Below are 19,793 nucleotides of genomic sequence, written 5' to 3'. Positions count from 1 at the left end.
GTTAATACCTTTTTCTTGTCTGTATAGTCATGGTCTTCTTCTTTCTTTACCCTCTTTTTTGCCTTGGGTGACTTCAAATCTATGATGAGAAAAAAAAAAGATGACACCAAGTCAGTCAGATGCATTGACTGTTCTCAGATACATTTCAACTGATCTGCACTATTTTATGTATCCAAAGTATTAAATACCTTTAGGTGCCATGGGGCCTGGATCTCCCTGGAGTTAAAACAGTATGTATTAATATCAGTTATATATAAAAATCTCATGCCAGAGATTAAAATACAGGATTTTCCTTGAACTCACTTTGAACCACATGGTCCTGCCATTGTGGTCCCGGATAGATTTCATCCCATCAACACAGTAACACTGCAGCCACGCCTCAAAGTCAGAGTAATCCGCCTTTGCCGGGTCGTAACCCTTCCCACCTACGTCATCAAATGAGTCAAAAATGAGGAGACATTTCACAGGAAAATAAATGACTGAATAAAAGAGGGTGAGCCCTTTCATTCTAGTAGTAAACTAGTAGATACATGAGTAACCCACCTAGATTCACCACCTCCAGAGGTACGGTATGACACAGCCTAAGCAGGTCTGCCGTCTGCCCTTTCACTCCTTTCTTTTTGGTTCTGTCTGTGGTCTTTTGGAAAGAATACAGAGAGGCAGTGTTAGAAAAGTGATTACGGTTGAAGGTCTGATACTGTGAAAAATACATCTTTTGTGCTCTTTCACCTTTGTGTCTGTGATGTCATTTTTCACAGGCTTGCCATTTTCACATGTGTCTTCTGACTCAAGGCCTTCCAACACGGTCCTGGCAGGCATGAAGGGCGGAATGCTCAACCTTAAAAAAAAAAAAAAGATACACGACTTAAGGCCCCTTTTGTAGAACAAAAAGGCTATTTTGTCTTCAGAGTTTCTGAATCACTATGCCTCCCCACAGGAAGTAAGGAACTGAGAAGTGAAAAAAAACAAAAAAAAAACCAAACACTTGTTATAATATCTTAGGGAAACAGACCTTGAAAAATGTGAAAGCTGGCACTGTGTTTTGGTCATCATTTTCAACAAAACAAAACAAAACATACCGTCACTCTGTTTTGGGAAAAGTGTTTTCCAGCGATATCAAGAGGTTAATAGGTTTTTGTGTTTGACTGTGACTCATTAACCATCACATAAATAAGCACTAAAGAGATCCTGTTGATTTCCTATTAACTTTTCTTTTCATTTCACTCACAGTGTGAAAAAAGTGAAAAAGCCGACTGTGAATAAAGGTCTGTCAGTGCCAGGTTTTCGTCTCTGTATACCTATGGTTTTTTAGTTTGTATACTAACCACTATCTGCGTGTTGCAAGGTATTTTCAGCTGCATGCTAATCATATGAGTGCATCTACATGACACATTTTTTTCTCCCTTTAAATGAGCAAATACCGTGATAGCTATTAGGTACGCACTGATCCAACTTTTTCCCTCCCAGTACTGATTCCAATACTTCAAGGGGACGAATCCTATACTGGATCCAATACCAGTGCTCTCCTTTTCCCAAATTTGACATCTGTATACCTCACTGTGTGGAACTCACTGGGACTGCTGTGGCACTAAGAACTGACAGGAAATGAAATGGCAGCTATTCTAATAAACAAACAATTGTTTTTCAAACAAGAATGCCATTAACTCACTGGTTTCAGCTTCCCAAAGGTGAAGATTTGCTGTTTTTCATATAATCTAATTGTTAACAGAACATTTTGGGTTTTAGATTGTTGGTCAAACAAATCAAGTTATGTGAAGGTGACACTATAAGTCATGGGAAATTGTTTTCTCTATTTTATGGAATTTTATAGACTAAATAATTTAAAAGATCAGAAGACTGCTTCATAGTTAAAATAACTGCCATTTACAGCCCTGTGTTAAGTGTAAGTGGATTGTCATGTCATAGATGATACCAAACTGTATAATGTGTTGTTTGAATAGTTGTGCGGGTTGTACATGTTTATCACCTGAAAAGGATTTCAGCTCTCAGATAGTTCCCGACTCCATTGAAATACTTCTGATTGAGCAGAACTTCACAGATGGGCCTGTCAAAGGCGCGGTCAGACAGGTGCGCCACCACGTTCTCCCTGCAAAGTTATTATCAGATGGTCAGTGTGACATTTTGACCGAGCAGGGTACACAAGTGACACCTTCAGCATTACTGACCTGAAGCTTTTGTACTCAAACATGACGCAGGGACCTCGGTCAGGTTGCCAGGTCCCATTGGGCTGCCAGCTGCCAAACCTGCGCACATCCACATAGCTCAGCACTCTGCAGGGCTTCTCTTTGGAATAAAAGCGCAGATGTGCATGTTTGGGCAGCTCATCCTCTGCGGTGAAGCGGAAATAGCCAGACATCCCAAAGCGAAAAACAATGTCCATGGGCTGATCAGCTTGTCCTGCCTTCACTCTCTGTTTGGTGTCATCAGTCTTAATGGGCGTCAATGTGAGCTTCACTTCCTTCCCCCTGGAAGCAGCTCTGATGCAATAGGCCTCACAGGTGAAGGGCACCTCAGGACTCTTGCTGACTTCAGATTTTTTAACCGGCCCAGTGAACACCACTCCCTCACACATTTTGTTCACGTAAAGGCTGGCCAGGTGGAGCTCCGGTCCCTCAGGCATTTTGCTGGAACAGATGAACCTGTGCTACGACTGCAGGACACAAAGTAACCCAAAATATCACACCTTTAAGAACACCAAGGACGTGTCATCTATTTGAAACAATCTGTTTTACATTATACGCTTAAAAACTAAACAAATTCAGTATTTCAAGACTCAAAGTGTTTATATTTAACCACCTTTCTCTCCAAGAAATTATATTACTTGGAACATGGAGAGGTTTTTGTTCATTCATGTTTATATGACCTCAGTGTTTCCTGTCCTGAAATCATCAAAGACTACTGTACAACTTCAATCACAAAACAAATCTTGCACATCCTTCAACAGGCTGAGACATAAAACAAGCACCATCATTCTTAGACTATACAGATTTACACACCCCATCAGTGCTCGAGCGTTACAACACCGCACACATCCAGCCGCAGACTACACTGACAAGCCCAGCCTTAGAGCTTAAATAGACACATCACATATGCCCTGAGTGTATTTGTTAAATATTTAACCATGTCTGGAAAAAGAACACAACGTTTCTAAACTGCATGTGTCATTACAGCTGGAACGAGTACCGTGCAAACAACTTACCCAAATCACGAACACACTTCGTCGTTGATAAACTTGCAGATTTGTCAAGCCGTAAGTGCAATTACCTAACCTGCAGAGGTTGTCCTGTTCCCACACTCAACCCAAGGCTGCAAAAATGAACACGTTTGGCAGTAACCAAAAGGCTTTCACGACATGCTGATTACCAAACAAGTTGTATAACGTCGCCATGGGCTATCCAGTCACCAAATTGAAAATATCGCGAGATTTTCAAGCTTTCCACGCTTGTCACTTATACCGGGTGCTTCTAAAGTATCTCTGGGCTGAGTGGATGTTTTTTGTCATGCTCCCTAATAATTAAGCGAAAACGTGTTTCTAGTACACAAACCGCAGGAACAAAACAAAAGCAAACAGTGCGGCCCGATGCATGATGGGAAATGTAGGCAGCGGAGAAGCAGGGCAAGGATGTATATATTTCAGTGTTTTATGTTTTATTTAGTTAGAAATGAACACATGAGGGTAACACACAAATATTAACATAATTCAAATCATAATGTGTGAGGTGATATTTTACAAAAATGGTCCATTCAGTGTCTTTGCTTCAATGACAAATCAACCGGTCTGGAAACATTCGCACAGATTATTACTGGTGTGGTAGAAAAATACAATTCAATTTCAGTCTATCCGGGTAAGGACAGAGCCAGTCACTTAACCTTTCAGATTATTACATTCATACAGACAAATTATGCTGTACAAGACATAAATACGGCACTTCTGGCAATCTATCAGCACTGTTTGTGTCCAGCTCCTGATCAGATGTCAAGGTCAGACCTCACTGTAGTGCATTCATCATAGCCTGGGCTTGTTTGAGCTCTGTGAAAACACACACAGAAAGAGATTTATCACAATAAAATTCATTTGAAGAGGGAAAAACTGTGAGAGGATTTTGATTAGACAGGATGCAGAACTGACCTGCAAGCAATACTCTGAACTTGTCAGCAGAAACAGAGACCACAGTTGTCTCTGTGGAGCCTGACTCTGCACCTTGTGCCTGGAGTTTAAGCTGAATCACCGGTTCATTCACCTCTCTTAATTCACTGGAGCTCAGAGTGTAGTCAACGCGCCATGACACAGCTTCCAGTCGACCCACTGAAATTCAGCACAGAGCAGAATTGATGGCTGCTTCACTCAGCAGACTCACAAAAGACAGCGCTCATGACTTCCTCTTTGAAAAGGGTAAGACAGACAGAAATACTTACATCTCAGGCTCGTCTCTCTTAGTTTGTCTTGCAGTGCAGAGTGTTTGTCTTCGTATGATTTGCAGAGGCCCGTTGTGTGTTCTAAAAGACCAGGTGTGCATAATTAATAGTGAAAATTTACTTTAAGCATAATAACATGAAAGTGTTTTAACACCTTCATCAACAGAAATACTGAAACACAACAGCATCAAAATCCATCAAATAAAGTGGATGTGTTCACAATATCTGAGCAAGAGAACACAATCTCAGGCTGGCTCTGAGTCAACTGTGAATGTTTTATACTATTAATGCACAAAAGTCACAATACACCACACCACCCACCCCACCACTTTGCATTGTCCTTGCTGCACACTGTCCCCTTCAAGTACGAGCTGAAACAAATAGTACCACATATCAGCTACACAATAGGCTATTATAAAGTTCAATAAGCTCTAACAATAACACAATAGGCTGTGGGCCTTTGGGCCCTATTATGTTTCTGCAAATGAGGCAACTGTTTTTGTCCTCTGAACTCAAACTTTATAATATAACTCTGTTTCGATCTACTAAAGAAGTTCTATTAAATGAAGACATTGGTCTGACATTGTTTTTAACTATAAATAATAAAAGAAATTGGTCACAGGCTTTTCACCCACTCTGCTAGCAGTCACACGCTTGGCACAAACGGAAGTATGGAAAGAGTGTGCATGTGTGACCATAGATAATTCAGCATAATCAGCATTCTTATACTGAACATGGAGAGCCACAGTGGACCGACCTTTGGGCAGACCGAGCTGCTGTAGCTCACTGGACAGGGAGTCGCTGTCAACATCGTGCTTCGCTGCACTGGAGAAAATGAAGCTGAGCACCGCCACACTAGCTTTGATGTCTCCGCTCTCTGAAAAATGGATTGATGTCATGAATACATGTTATATAACAAACAATACAATGCAGGTCTGAATTGTGTTACAGGCTTGTGTGTAAAGTAAAGGAGTTGGAATAAAAGGCAGAACCAGCAGTAAAGGGATGTAACTAAGAACATTTACTCAAGCACTGCACTGAAGAGCAGTTTTGCGGTACTTGTTCTTTCACTACATTACTACAGTGTCAGAACTACAGTTATTAGTTACATTGCTGATTAAAACATTACATATAAAAACATATGATCATCTTAGAAGACATGCTGCATTATTAGAGATTAAATATTCCATACAGTACACAAAATAGTTTCTCCTTGACCAACTACAGCAGAAAATAAAACACTGCTTACACATTATAGCATCAGTGATCTAATCATACATGATAATACTCATAGGGGACATTCTTGTGTACTTTCACATTTGATGCTGAGGTACTCTATTTAAATACATATGTACTTTTAAGATTTGAAAGCAAGACTGTTATTTGTATTGGAAAAAGATTTAAACTGCAGTATTGCTCATTTTACCCTATAAATGTAAAATACCAGATAAGCTTTATTGGTTACAGGGAAACTTAAATGTCACAGTATTGGAACAAATGCATAAATAATTAGTAAAAGTAACTGTGTGTATTGTGTACATATGCTACATAAATGAAACATTTACTATAAAGAGTATTAAGACAAAAAAAAACTAAAATAAGAGAAGGAAGTTGCAATAAAGAATTAAATACCACAGATAAATACAAACATTGTCCTTAAAGGGATGGACCTGGGTGGTGGCTTATGTATCACGTGTCTGATAGTAGTGTGAGCAGCTTAAAATACAGTTATTGCAATAGCAAAGAGATAAATACTTCTCTCTTTTTTCCACCACTGAGTACCAGTTGAAGGGAGACTCACCAAACTTTGCATCCGCAGTAAGCTTTGCAACCTTGTCATACTGAGAGTGAGAAAGAGAGAGAGAGAGAGAGAGAGCATTAATCAGTGCGGGTTAAATGTGCGTATTTAAGATGAATTAAATGTTAAACTCTTACATCAATGCCCTCCCCAAGCAAATCCTTCAGCACTTGAGCACATAGGAGTTTCATCTTGACACTTGACTGTCAAAAATCATTTTTTAAAAAAGGCACACGTATTAATAAAAACAACAAATATAAGCTGACACTGCAAAATGTAATAATGAACAGAACTTTTGTAACTACTCACAATTTTAGCTAATGTGCTAATTTCGGCAAGCACCCAATCCGGGCAGTCCAAATCTCCACAGAAACGGAACCGCTACAACAGACAATACATAATATAAGTGTTGTTTGATGTAATGTAACAGAAGCATCAACCCAAACACTGTAGCGTTAGCATTAGCCATCCATCGCTAAAGGCTACTAGCTTAGCCTGCTAGTTGTACGACTATACCTAAAACCGGACTAAACATTGATAAATAATTACGTAAGGCATGTATAATTCATGCGACTAAAACATCCTCTGAATAATCTGACTTCTCAATAAGCAAACTAGCGTTAAATAATACGATTATTAAACGTATTTACCATGGCTGTCAGTCAGCTGAGTAACTGCAACAAAGCTGAACAGGAAGAACTGTCTGCTTTCCTCTCATCTGATTGGACGATGGGGGAACGGGGCGGGGCACGCCTCCTCAGACACTATTATGGTCCTGATGTTGGATGGCATCAATAACTCAGTTTTTATAGCTTTTATACTATGATGGAATTCTTATGGGCTGCTGGAAGAAGTTTCAGGAGACCGAGATGTTTTAAGTGGAAGCATCAATTGAAGCTTGGCCAAGGAGAATAGAGGAGAGTAAAACAAGTTCACAGTGTGTAATACCACCCAGTTCTGAAGGTTGTCCTTCTTGAAAGGCATATTTAAACACCTATCTATGCATGTGTGAGGATTTTACAAGGTACCAAATCCTAAACAATGCATTATGTTCACCTAAGTCACGCTGTATAAGGAATCTCAAGGGAATATGGTCTGTCTCTGAGCTGAAGGGAAACTTATTGAGGGAAAATTTCTTCATGTATACTATATTAATTTATCGGACTTAACGTTCTGTTTGTAGTTATCTGCATTGTTTTATCACCTTGACTTTCCCTACTTTTGTGAAAATTGCTTATAAACATGATTTTGAACTGATGCTAGAAGTCCATTACAGAACCCCATGCAGAGAGTAAAATATCCGTGGGAACGGAAATATATCCGTCAGTTTGGAAATGTTGTTTCAGATCATAAGGATGAGTCAGTAGATCCAGGAAACATCCACGTCCACATTATTTACTCAGACCATCCTGTCTCCTCTTGATGTCGAGGGAGAAGTTAGATTTGCTTTTGCTCATAAAAAATTTGATCCAAATTTTAGCTCTGGGTTGTGGTTGCTATTGGAAAAAAAAGATATAGATGGTGGTGATGCAGTCCCGTACTGACTGGTGTGGGAAAACGCTCAGAACACCTGCGGTGCATATCCAGTCTTTCCTGTAGGTGCTACCGCAGCGATATAGGCTCGTAGGAGTGGGCGTGTGCTTGTGTATTCTTCGCCCCCAAATATTATACATTGTAAAACAAAACTTTAACAACACAGTCTGTCATGGTTCGAAACGTACATTTTATTCAGTTTCATGCGGCGAAGGAGAAGTATTTTGACATCAGTCACTGGGAAATGGCTGCTTACGCCTGAACGATCCCAAAATTTCAAAGAAGCAACAATCAGACGTCCTGCGGTAAACCCCAATCGCCTCTGTAGAAGGACTTTATATGTTTTTGCAGATGTTTTTACGATACATGAGTATAGTTTTAAATGTGTGTGGTGGGAGAGGGGGCAGGATCGGAGGAGGAGTCGTGATGTCGCACTAACTGCTTGATAAATTACGCTGCGGGTTCGTAAAGCACAGAAATAACAAGCGACTACGGCGCAAAATGGAGCGGTTTGTTTTAATTTATATTTGGCTCGCTGGGTATTTTCAGCTTGGTCGAGTCCTCAGCGTCAGTTTAAGAGACGCGCCGACTCTTGGATCTAAAAATACTCCCAGACTACTGAGCAAAGGTACGTTTACATCTCACTTCTGCAAAATAATTAACTGCCAATGTTTTGGATACATTGACATACAAATCAATGTTTCAAATTAGTGTAGCGGTTCAGAAGTTAAAGAGTAAATCCTGTCTTAAAATGCCATAAAATGTCTTCTTTTTAAAGATCTCTGAAATAGACACATCAAAGGAAGCCAAGATGAGGCAATGAACAGATCACAGTGATAGCAGCACAGTGCAGTCATTCAAACTGCTGAATCTGAACAACCTCCCATTTGTAAATTATGATAATTTGACCTTTTCCCCTCAGATACAGTCAGAGGTGGATTTGAATATCCAGTGTCCCAGAATCACAGTGTTTTCTTCTTTAATGAAGACTCTGAGGAGATGTATGTTGGAGGGACTGATTTTGTTTTAAAACTGGACACGGGTGACTACCATGTCAAAGAGGTGGGTGTTTCTGGGTTTAACTGATTTTGAACTACTGTTTATATAATCCTTTTATTATGTTTATTTTATCACCTGCAGTACATGCACTTGTGTGTAGTCTTTATCAAGTTGTCTCATTATTTATTGATGCAGTCTCAGCTTGATCTCTGTCTGGTCTCTGAGTGTGCCAGTTGAGTTTGAGGTGCATCTGGTCATAATTAGATGCCACTGTAACAGATGGCTGTCAGAGAACCCTATTGTTGGGGCTGGACCGTCAGCGCCAAATGACAGATACGCCTTTCAAAGCCAGCTACTATTTTAATTCAAGCTGCTTATTAACTGCTGCTGGTGAATACATGTCACAAACAGACCTCTGTGTATAGAGTTTCCTTAATATCGTATTCCTGAAAAGTCATATAATGCCATTGGCAGTGAGACTACTTTTGTTCCTGTCCTATTGATTGTTGTCCATTAAAGTAGACCAAATCTGACTGTAAAATACAGATAGATCTTCATTTCACTAATGGATACTTGTCTGCGGCAGGACCAACTGAAGACATATGAGTAAGAGACATTATCTTGAGTGAAATTGCCCAAGAAAGTAAACCCGAGACAGAAAATCCAAGATGGGTGCCAGATTTTACATTTTTATCTATCCTCCAGCTATTTCAAACATTATGTAATCACCAAGGGCACCAGATGTTTGGGTAGAGCTACATTCCTAATTTGTTAGCGATAAGGACTGTTTAAAAGGTTCATTTAATATTTATAATGTCTCATTTAAAGTTAAAAAACTGTATACATTTGTCCTCTACTTGATTTTTCCTACAGAAATTTCCTCTGGAAGTAACAGGGCAACGGAGGTGTCAAGGGGTCAGTACAACTGGAGAGGGATGATTTATGTCATCAGACAACAAGTTTGCTAGATAATGGTTTTATAAACGGAAATATAGAATCTGCTCTGTGTGACAGCTTGGCAATAACATATCCTCTGTGTTGCAGGGACCCTGTAAAAATATCATCACTGTCATTGAGAAGTTTCAGGACAGCCTGTTTGTCTGTGGAACAAATGGACACAGGCCTCAATGCTGGAAACTTGTGAGTGTTTGCACGTGTTGTGTTACACCTAATGTCATGTGTGTCTGACACACGGCAGTTATTGTGACTACTCTGGAAATAGGGGGGTGCAGCTGATTAAAGGATGGGGCTGCTTGATGAAGTGGCTGTGGTTCTTATTAAACTTTAATTAAACAGCCCTCTTTTATAATTTAGGTGGGGTGTTGGAAAGCTGGTGTTGGGTGTTTTAGTATTTTTCCATCTCCGTTGTCTGGAGCTAAGCAGCATAACATTCTGTTTACTGTCTGTCTTTTAACAGTTCCCATCAGTGAACAATCAGTCCAGTGAAATAGTGGAGAGTTATGAGGGGACGGGCATTTCTCCGTTCGTGTACACCCAGAACTCCCTGTCACTGACAGTAGGTGTGTACCATACAGTACATGTTCTTGCATAACTATGTTTAAAAGCATGCCTCAGAATTGCAAGCTTATGTAACAATAACAAGTCATGTGTGATAGCAGAGTTGGCAAGCTAGTGCAGTTCCACAGAAATATACTCAATAATTAAACATTTCATTTTCATTTGATATCTCTCTGCTATATTTAGAAGGGGACCTGTATGCAGCAGCGCCTTTGGATACTGATGGAAGTTCATTGCAATTCAGAAGAAAAGCTGGCCACAGGACTAATGTTTGGATGTATGACAACTGGGTCTCAGGTGGGTAAATGACTAGAATCACCTTAGAATGGAGGATGATTACTCTACACTGTAAGTCACTATAGTGTGATGTAACAGCATACCAAGATGAATACAAAATGCCCCCATAGTGAGCAGGGATAAACAAGGATTAATAGGTCTTTCATTATGTGATGCACCTGGTTCAAGTTGCTCTGATCATTTAATGTTAATCAGGACAGTTTCTCCTGAAACTGTTCAGCCCTTATCTTGTATCGTTTCGTCCACACCTTAGTACGGTGTGTTTACCTCCTTTTTGCTCTCTCAAGCTTTTGCGTCACATACTGTGTGCCGGCGGCCCTGCAATGTACTGTAAACAGTGGAGTTAGGTAAACATATCCTCCTCTTTTTACAGAACCCACGTTCATCTCTGCGTCCTGGGTGAGGCGAGTGGAGGACCCTGACAACGAGAAAATTTATGTCTTTTTTCGGGAGAAGAACTCAGACCACAGCCCAGAGGCTGACCCCTGGATATCTAGGGTTGCCAGAGTTTGCAAGGTATGCTTCCCTACTGGAGCTGACTCAGCTTACGTCAGCGACTGCTAAGCTCCCAGAAACCTCATTAGCTCAGCTTCAGTAATCAAGCTAATAGCCATCCAATCAGTCAAGTAACACTAAAGGTAACTACCAGGAGATCACTTGTGAACATTTGAAAAATGTTGTTAGTTTTGATGATACAGTTTATATGAAATGACAAAATGTGGTTATATTTGAGGGGAAAAATGTCATATTGCTTCATAATAAAAGTTTTAGCTAGTGGGAGGGTGTAGCCATAAGTATGACAGCCTGAGTCACTCAGTTCAAACAAGAGACAAGATATACCATAAAATTTGTTTTTTTTAATGATATCAGGACACAAATCATTCTACCAATATTGATTTTTCTTTTTTTTTTTAGAATTAAAAACAGCAAATGTACAGTCATATAGGAGGGAGCAATTTGTCATTTATGGCTTCAGCACATCTACGTCTGAAAACATTTTCAGTATAACAGAGAAATACCACTGCATGTATGCACACAACAGCAACAGAGAAGCCAAGAGTGTATCTACTGAGAATGTGATCAGCCTTATTAATATTGATCCTATTGGTACGAGTGCCAATACTTCTAATAGGACTTAATGTCAGTAGTAATAGTAGTCACTCTGCCCAGCTCTAGTTCAAACCACTTTGGTTTGGTTGGATGAAAAGGCCCAATATGACCTCTGGAGGTGCCAGTGGGGTTGTAAGACAAATGCTGTATAATAGATAAAGGCTTCTAACTCTAAAAAAATAGCAGTATACCAGTTTCATGTTCCATGACGCATAATCGATGCGTTCATTAGATTTAACATCATAATTTAGGTAGTATTTGTTGAACATTGCTTTTAGGTGGTACTCAGCAGCACAGTGAAATGCAATAGTAATGTCCTGCTCTGGTGGTGTGTCTGTTTTGTCTTCTCTAAAATAACCCCTGCTGAATTTGCCAGTCAAAGGAGAAGCAGTGCTACCATCTGTCAAACCACTGTTGTTTGATGTTGACATTAACCATTGTTTTTTCCAAGAATAATAGTTAAGGTCAACCCTATTTACAGGTTTATCAGTAGAGCAGGGCACATGGATCTGTTCAGACTGAGGGCTCAGGCTGTCATCGTGGTTAGTACGATAACCTTGTAGGAAATGAATCATTTGCTTGCGCTGTGCTAAAAAACAAAGAATGGTGGTGGGCATGGTATTATATAGTGGGCATGGTATTATGCCAAGGTTTTGTGAATACAATGCCAGGCTCCAACAACCGTGCGCATTCAAGTATTCAGCCAAATTAATGTAGTAGTACAACCATCTGTTGCAGGGTGGTCTCATTCCCACCACTTGTACCAAAGAATGTGGCCCCCTCCTCCGCCTTGATAGACTACAGTCTTTTCAACAACCTTGCTATTTCTGTGCAAAACAAGATATGCCTTAAAACCACTTAGGTGTTTCGCTTCAGATATCATCCTCCATGTAATGACAGTCCTATCAAATAACCCTTGGTTGGTGAATTTCAGCTTGCGTGGAAAGTGATAGAGCGTCTTCCTGGTGTCATTTTTCTGTGTTATCTTGCAGGTAGATGAAGGCGGATCGAAACGATTCTTCCAGAACATGTGGACATCTTTTCTCAAGGCCCGGCTTGTCTGTGGGTTTCCAGAGGAATCGCTGTATTTCAACCGCCTCCAGGACATTTATGTGATGCACGCTGAGGACTGGCACAACACCAGAGTCTATGCCCTTTTCACAAGCAGCTGGTTCGACACTTCTTCCTTTGTTATTATTAGCAACTAAGCAGCAGCATGTGTCATACACTTACTGGGCAACACAGGATGACCCTCACTTAGCACTGAAAGCTCAGCATTTTGAAATGCTTTGGAGACTAAATTAACCTTGGCCTGTAGTGTTTGACTTACACAGTGTATTATGGAATAGGTTTTATTATGAATAACAAACACTAAGAAGAGTGGGTTTGCCACATGACCAGTTTTGTTTGAGAAAAAACTTTTGGTCTCTCATTGAGAGATGCACACATTGTCATGATTGTAACTGTATGATTGTTTGCTTGATATGATACTCCAGCAATTTAATATTAGAAAGTTGGGAAACTCCCAGTCATGCCCCCTGCATGATCAAAATCAAAGTCCTTTGTATGGATCAAGTTCCAAAAAGTCTGGATCCCACATTTGCTATAATACCATACTTTCATTTGACCATCCCTGCCTGGAAAGAGGCTCTTTTAAACTTAATTCCCCCTGTTTGCAATGCAGACTTTCTGTTATTAATTTTTATTCCTCAAGCCCTAGTAGATAATATCTTAAGGATTTTCTTGTCAGACTTGACAATGCTCCTCCTGAGCCACAGAGGATGTAATACACTATGATATGCCATGTAGATAGTCAGTACCACATTTGCTCTACGGCCAAGAGAGCTGCCTTTCAACCACTTGACCAAGCCTTTAAAAACTGGCAGAGAACTTATGATTGATGTGGAAACTGAGTATTTGTTTTTAATTATGGTGGGTTTACCACTTTCCCTGTCAGATGCATAAAGTTTGATTGATGGGTTTGCATGAATCTGTCATGTTTCATTTTGTGAGCACTGGATGTTGCTCAGCTCTTCTCTGCCCTGTGCCAAAATGTTTTGTAAAAATGTATTGATGTATTTTTTTTTTTTTTAACTTCTAGGAACTCTACAGCAGTTTGCATCTATACTATAGAAATGATTGAAGAGATATTTGAGCACTCAACTTTCAAAGGCTACAACAAAGACATTCCCCACCCGAGGCCTGGAACGGTAAGGATTTGTTTTGTTGCTATGTTGCTTTGCAGTGACACAATACTTCATCTAAGGATTCCCCCTTCACTCACATTTATTTTGGGCAGTCTACTCTATGTTGCACGTGCCTGAGTATTATTGTAAGTTTTAAAAAAACATGTTACGTAAGTGGGTGGAAAATGGAAAATGTGTGTCTACATTTCTTATCCCCACCAAGTGTGGTTCAGCCCTGTTGTTAAGGAACTGAAGGGGCCCATTAATGTAGATTTGCAGAATTTCGTCTCTATGTAGTAAATGATTCACTGACCCCATGATTACTTTTCCTTAGAGCAGGAGTACTTGTTGCTATGTTTTAGAAAGAAACCCAACCCTATGGTCCATCTGCTTAGCTTGTAGCTCAAGAAAATGTTTGTACAACTTTGGATGCCTTTGGTTTTGTATACCTCAAGATTTACTCAGCCTTGGGTGTCCTGCAAACTGAATGTTTGCAGGACACTTCTTCCCAAAAAAAAAAAAAAAAACTTTGTGTACATGTATTTTTCAGTGTGTACAAAACAGCAAGAGCCTGCCACTGGCCACAGTCAATGTGGTGAAGGATCACCCGGAAATGGTTGACTGGGTTCACTCCGTGCACTACACAGCTCCATTTTATGTAAGCAGCAACGACTACACCAAGATAGCTGTGGACAGAGTTCAATCTGCGGACCAGCACATTTATAACATCCTGCTTCTAGCCACAGGTAATCTATAGAGACAGTTGTCAGTACTTTGCTACACTCTGCTATTTGTGTTACTTGTGTCCTGTTTTTCCCCCCATTGACCTGGCTTGTAATAAGGTATTGTTTATTATCTCTGCTAGAAACAATGGGCTAAAAATATAGCCTAGAGTAGCATTCCAAAACGCTTCAAATTGCTGTTTGTGTGCTGTTCCAACAGATTCTGGCAAGATCCATAAAATCTTAGAGGCTGGGTCTGAACCTTTCATCATCTCAGAAACACAACTCTCCAGCAGTTCAACCATACAATCAATGAAGCTTGACTCCAAAAAGGTACAGCTCATTTAAAATGTCACACGTTGTGTGTTGCAGTGTTACCAGTAGGGTTTTGTCACTTTGCCTCTGCTTAGATGAAAATGGATTTTACATGGGTGAAATTTAAACAATATTTTATATTAACAATGGGTTGAATGACTGTGTGGGATGTGAAAGGTGTAGCCTGTAGTGATCTGCATTTTTCAACTCATTGTTTTGGTTTAACGACTGGCAGTTAAACTGGTTTGGTTCAGTCTTTTGACACCCATCAACCTCATCTCCAGTTGCAACAGTCAACTGCTTTCAGCAAGAAATCTCAGATGAATATGCTGTCAGCTACTTCTCTGGCACCAACTGGCAGAAAGAGCAACTAGCTGGTGAACACAGTAGTAGCTTATCTTGGGCTTACATAAATCACGGTCGCAAAAATGCAACTTAAAATGAATGATAATATTGCATCTATTTGCTAATATGCTCCCCCACCTTAAAAAAGAAAAAGAAAAAGAAATTATAATATGCTTATTGCAGGTTTAAGTAAAAATCATGTTTTAAGTAAAAATCATGTTTTTGTCTTTCAGAAAAAGTTAGTCGTGGGTTTTTCAGAGAAAATCTCCACTGTGGATCTCCAGAGGTGTCAGGAGTACAACAGCTCCTGCGCAGATTGTGTTCTGGCCCGGGACCCATACTGTGCGTGGACTAAATTTGGATGTACCCCGACTGTCCCGTAAGTGTGGACGCTGTTCATACCAAGACTCTTTAGTCCACAATGAGACGTTTTAAACAGTATAAAACAGATCATCAGGGTAATGTTACTTGTCTGTACATAAAAAAAAAATGCACCAGCTGGAACATGCGTTTTGTTTTTGTTCACAGTGGAGGCATTCAGAATATCATGGATGGGGAAATAAATGTGTGCTCAGTAGAAGGTAACTAATGATTGCACTGTTATCAGTCATACTTCACACTGGATAAAGGCCTAAAAAATAATGGTCACATCTACATTTTATGTTCTTTTTATTCTTTTAGAACAAGACCAAGTACACCGGGCCAAACGGGACATAGTTTCAACAGCACCAGCAGATTTGTGGACAGATCATTCAGTGCCCCTGGGTGTCCCTTTCTACCTGTCATGTCCTATAGACTCTTACCACGCTATCTACACCTGGGAGCACAGTGGCCAGAGCAGCCCTTGTCTGCAGATGCAGTCTAACTGTCTGCACCTCATCCCTGCCATAGCACAAGAGAACTACGGTGTCTACGAGTGTGTTTCCAAAGAGAAAGACTACACAAAAGTGGTGAAAACATATCAGCTTTCAGAGCAAAGGATCCCACGCATATATAAGAAAATTATCCCTGGTGAAAGAAATTATGCATCAGCTGATGTGTCGCAGACGGCATTGATTGTACTTGGGCTGGCTGTAGCAGCATTGCTGTGATTGCTATTTAAACTTCACTCTACTTTTTGAAAGGTCTTTCTGATGCTCAAAACCTCATGTTTGAAAATGTTGCGACAGCATTCTCAGGCCCTTTTTCTCTGCCTTTGCTAATCAGACCAGGATGCAGCCATAACTTAAGAAAATCCACTATAGCACCAACAAAGCTCAACAGTTCAAACTGGAACTCCCGCAGTAACCTCAAAAATAGATAGGGTGGGCACATAATAGATGCATTTGGCAAAAAAGTTCAGCCAAGTCCACAGGAAGATGCTGTAGCCAAGCTTACTGGCTACAGCAGAGATGCCGGAACAGGAAAAGGTTGGTGTGTGATGAAAGGCAAAAGCAGCACAGTCGGTTAGCAGCAGGACGCAGCTCAAATGATCGGAGGAGAAATCCAATGGTGCAGTGCCTAATGGTGTTTGTTTTGATCTTGAATGGAGCACTGCTGTGTTTCTTTGAGTGAGCACTTGTCTTTCTTTTAAGACAAGGGAAAGATGAAAGGTGTAAGTAATTTGAAGGAATACCTTTAAATGAGGTTCAGTCTGTATATGGCTCAAACCAACCAACCAAGGACAAAGCTTTGAGTCAGACAGCCACAGACATAATATAGTCAGGAGTCAGGAAAAAGTAATGTTCCTGTGTGTATTTAATTTGTGTTTAGAGAAGGGTGGAGGCACTGAATGTCCCTGTTTTGTTCAAAGCCTCCCACTGGTCAGTGGAAGGGAGCTGTTTGAAAAATGTGCAGTGAAATGCGTCTTGCTACAGAGCAGACAATGTCTAACTTCTAGAATAAAAAGGCACCTTGTTTAATTTGCACATCGGTTTTGGCCAAAAATGTAAATTTCTTTAAATTTGATATTTACACACAGAAACTATGATCAAAATAAGCAAACAATAGATATAATGTCGTCATACTGCACTCAACATTGAATAGATTTTAGATGGTTTTAGAAGATAATAGATATAACTGTATCTGCACAATGTGCAAACATCTGTTGCTTAAGTTCTGAATAAGCTGCTTTTCTAGATTGTTATTTATGTGAAAGCGAGACTATGTACTTTTGGTGAAGAGTAGCCACTGTTGCCACAACTGACAATTGTGAGGGAATGCTGAATGCTAGCAAAAATAGAGACATTAGCTTTGTAATAATAATAGAGCAATATCTTGGTTAAAATTTGCTCATATTAGCTAACATTTAGCAACCAAAAGCTACAAGTCGCATCAGACCAAGTAAGGCTGTAGCACCAATACACCTGGGAGCAGTGGTGCATTTTATTGTGCACCAATTCACCTATTTGCTGTGAATTTGATGAATGTGTTTTTTTCTTCTTCCGAAAGGTGTATATTCTCGCTTTAAGCAAGATATGTTAAAAACTACTAAACTTAAAATATTTATTCTGTAAACAATATTTTGGTACGACCTTAACACTTGTTTTTATTGTTAAATCTTGTTGTATATTTGAGATTTTTATATGCAAAAACTATGTGTCCTTATAATTTCAAAAAATGTTTATTTTTGCATAATGATTGATTGAGAATATATATATATATGTATATTATTATTATTACTGATGTCCTAATTATTAAAATAACATTTAAAAAAATGATTTGAAGGAAGCAACTTATTCTGCCTTAATAGGTCATACCCTCATCAGACATGGCACTCAGTAAGCCATGTGCAGTCTAATCAGAGCACAGATACGACTTTAAGGATCTTTTGGCTTAAGCTGTCTTGTTCCTGGATTCAAAGTCTCAACCCTGCTATGGTTGACCAAGTGATTACATCTTGTTTACATGAGGAGAAGAAACAACACACAACTATTCTGTATCTCTTCAGCCATCACTCCGGGGATTACCTAATTGTGAAGCACCATGAGAATTCTTACGTTTTTCTCTCATTTATCCTAGATCCAAGATGAAAATCAGGATTGCATGGCTACATGGGGACTCTGAATCAGATTTCTATTTTCAGATACAAAGATCATGAAGTCTCTGGCTGACACTGGAGCTGGCACAACACCTGACCTAAAGGCTAAGTGCCTCCTGTGGTTAAGTGTCAAGTAAATAATGTTCACAGTTCCACAGTTCATGTAAAACATGTTGCTATGGATCTGCAGATACTATAATTTCATTCTATGAGTCATGAGTTTAATAAAATCCAGGCTCTGTCGGCTCAAGCTGCAAGATGACATCGACATGGCAACCTTTGGCTTTATACTGTATAGCTAAGCATCACTGATAGGATTTTCTGTAGGCTTCCTTTAAGATACTTTGAGTATCTACATCTCTTTACTGTCAGCAGCTATTATTTTGAAGGTTCCCAGCTGCAGTCTGAACTGTGAAACATGGTGACCATGAGGTTGTCTAATCTGAGTGTGAGAAAACCTTGTTCCCCAGAGGACTTTGAGCATAATTTACAGCACAAAAAATTTCCTGTTGTTTCTATGACAGGAAAGTCTGTTGGAAGGAAGCCAAACTAAATGAAATAATGGAGGGTGGGAGGTGGTGGCAAACAAACATAATTAAACCAGACTCACAGCTCAGGGCTGGGCAGGGCTCAGGGCTGGAACCATGCTCTGAGGATGAAAAGCTCTGTAACCGTACTTACAATATATGAAATAGTAATACATTTATCAAAGCACAACAAAACACAGGTAATTAACATGTCTAATGTCTAAAATATGTTTAATATTTGTATGCTTGTACAAGTCAATTCCAGGTTTATTGGATGCACAAGAATTGAACAAATTCTGCCTGTAATTACAGTATTTCAACAGTAGAGGTCACAGGTGTCTAACAGAACTAATATGTTTACAACCACAACCATGGCAACTAAATTCTAACTAACTAACTAACTAACTCCATACAACTCAGCCTCAAATTACCCCTTAGATAAGCCTGCAGAGTCTGATCAGAGTACAGACAACAGTATAAGCATGTGGTTTCTTAGACTTACACCAATTATACTTCAGTTTTTGACAGCAGAGGTCACTGTTGCATAACAGGACTGACATATTTACAACCCTAACTTTCACCTTAGACAGTTAAAGTTAATGTAAATCAAAACTGTTTTTGCTGGCTGTAATGATTTGTCCTGTTACTACTTGCCATTAAAAGATCCTCTCCTAACATGTCTCCAGTGCAAAATCCACAGTCCTCGTTCAGTGCAAAAATTAAAGTTAATGTGCTGGTGTTTGGGGATCACTTAATAAATATCACTGGTTGTGGAGTTTGTATTTTCTGTTGTGTATTCAGTGAGCTTGTTACAACAACTGCTGATTATAGCTGTCAAGTTATGTTTTAACTGGTCGGCCAAAATAAATAGGGTCTTCATTACTGCATTTGATTCCTGTGGGGCGTGTAATTCAGCAGAGCTGATTTTGGAGCTGCAGAGATAAGCATCCCCCGTGTATATGAAATACAGACTGATAGCACAATATA

At 39.7% G+C, this 19,793-nt stretch overlaps 3 protein-coding genes across 3 annotated transcripts; 1 reads left to right on the top strand and 2 right to left on the bottom strand.

Moving 5' to 3' along the window:
* Positions 1-180: 180 nt before the first annotated feature.
* On the bottom strand, positions 181-2,641 carry neil1 (nei-like DNA glycosylase 1). The gene is made up of 6 exons (XM_018680962.2): positions 2,187-2,641; positions 1,988-2,107; positions 730-838; positions 544-637; positions 304-425; positions 181-216 (listed from the first exon to the last, which is right to left on the bottom strand). Exons 1-6 carry the CDS (start codon positions 2,639-2,641, stop codon positions 181-183), a joined length of 936 nt encoding a protein of 311 aa, XP_018536478.2.
* Positions 2,642-3,648: 1,007 nt separating this feature from the next.
* On the bottom strand, positions 3,649-6,981 carry commd4 (COMM domain containing 4). Its single transcript, XM_018680970.2, has 8 exons — positions 6,886-6,981; positions 6,545-6,616; positions 6,373-6,438; positions 6,239-6,278; positions 5,195-5,314; positions 4,438-4,518; positions 4,151-4,327; positions 3,649-4,051 (listed from the first exon to the last, which is right to left on the bottom strand). Exons 1-8 carry the CDS (start codon positions 6,886-6,888, stop codon positions 4,011-4,013), a joined length of 600 nt encoding a protein of 199 aa, XP_018536486.1. The 5' UTR covers positions 6,889-6,981; the 3' UTR covers positions 3,649-4,010.
* Positions 6,982-7,923: 942 nt separating this feature from the next.
* sema7a (semaphorin 7A) lies at positions 7,924-17,950 on the top strand. Its single transcript, XM_018681006.2, has 14 exons — positions 7,924-8,396; positions 8,691-8,830; positions 9,641-9,682; positions 9,812-9,907; positions 10,185-10,287; positions 10,472-10,582; positions 10,956-11,098; positions 12,685-12,863; positions 13,794-13,902; positions 14,429-14,624; positions 14,821-14,933; positions 15,494-15,639; positions 15,789-15,841; positions 15,942-17,950. The coding sequence occupies exons 1-14, from the start codon at positions 8,270-8,272 to the stop codon at positions 16,349-16,351; spliced, it is 1,968 nt and encodes a 655-aa protein (XP_018536522.1). The 5' UTR covers positions 7,924-8,269; the 3' UTR covers positions 16,352-17,950.
* Positions 17,951-19,793: the final 1,843 nt, after the last annotated feature.

This window comes from Lates calcarifer, linkage group LG10 (genome assembly GCF_001640805.2).
Source record: "Lates calcarifer isolate ASB-BC8 linkage group LG10, TLL_Latcal_v3, whole genome shotgun sequence".
Taxonomy (NCBI): Eukaryota; Metazoa; Chordata; class Actinopteri; family Centropomidae; genus Lates; species Lates calcarifer.
This window is presented reverse-complemented; position numbering and strand designations above follow the sequence as displayed.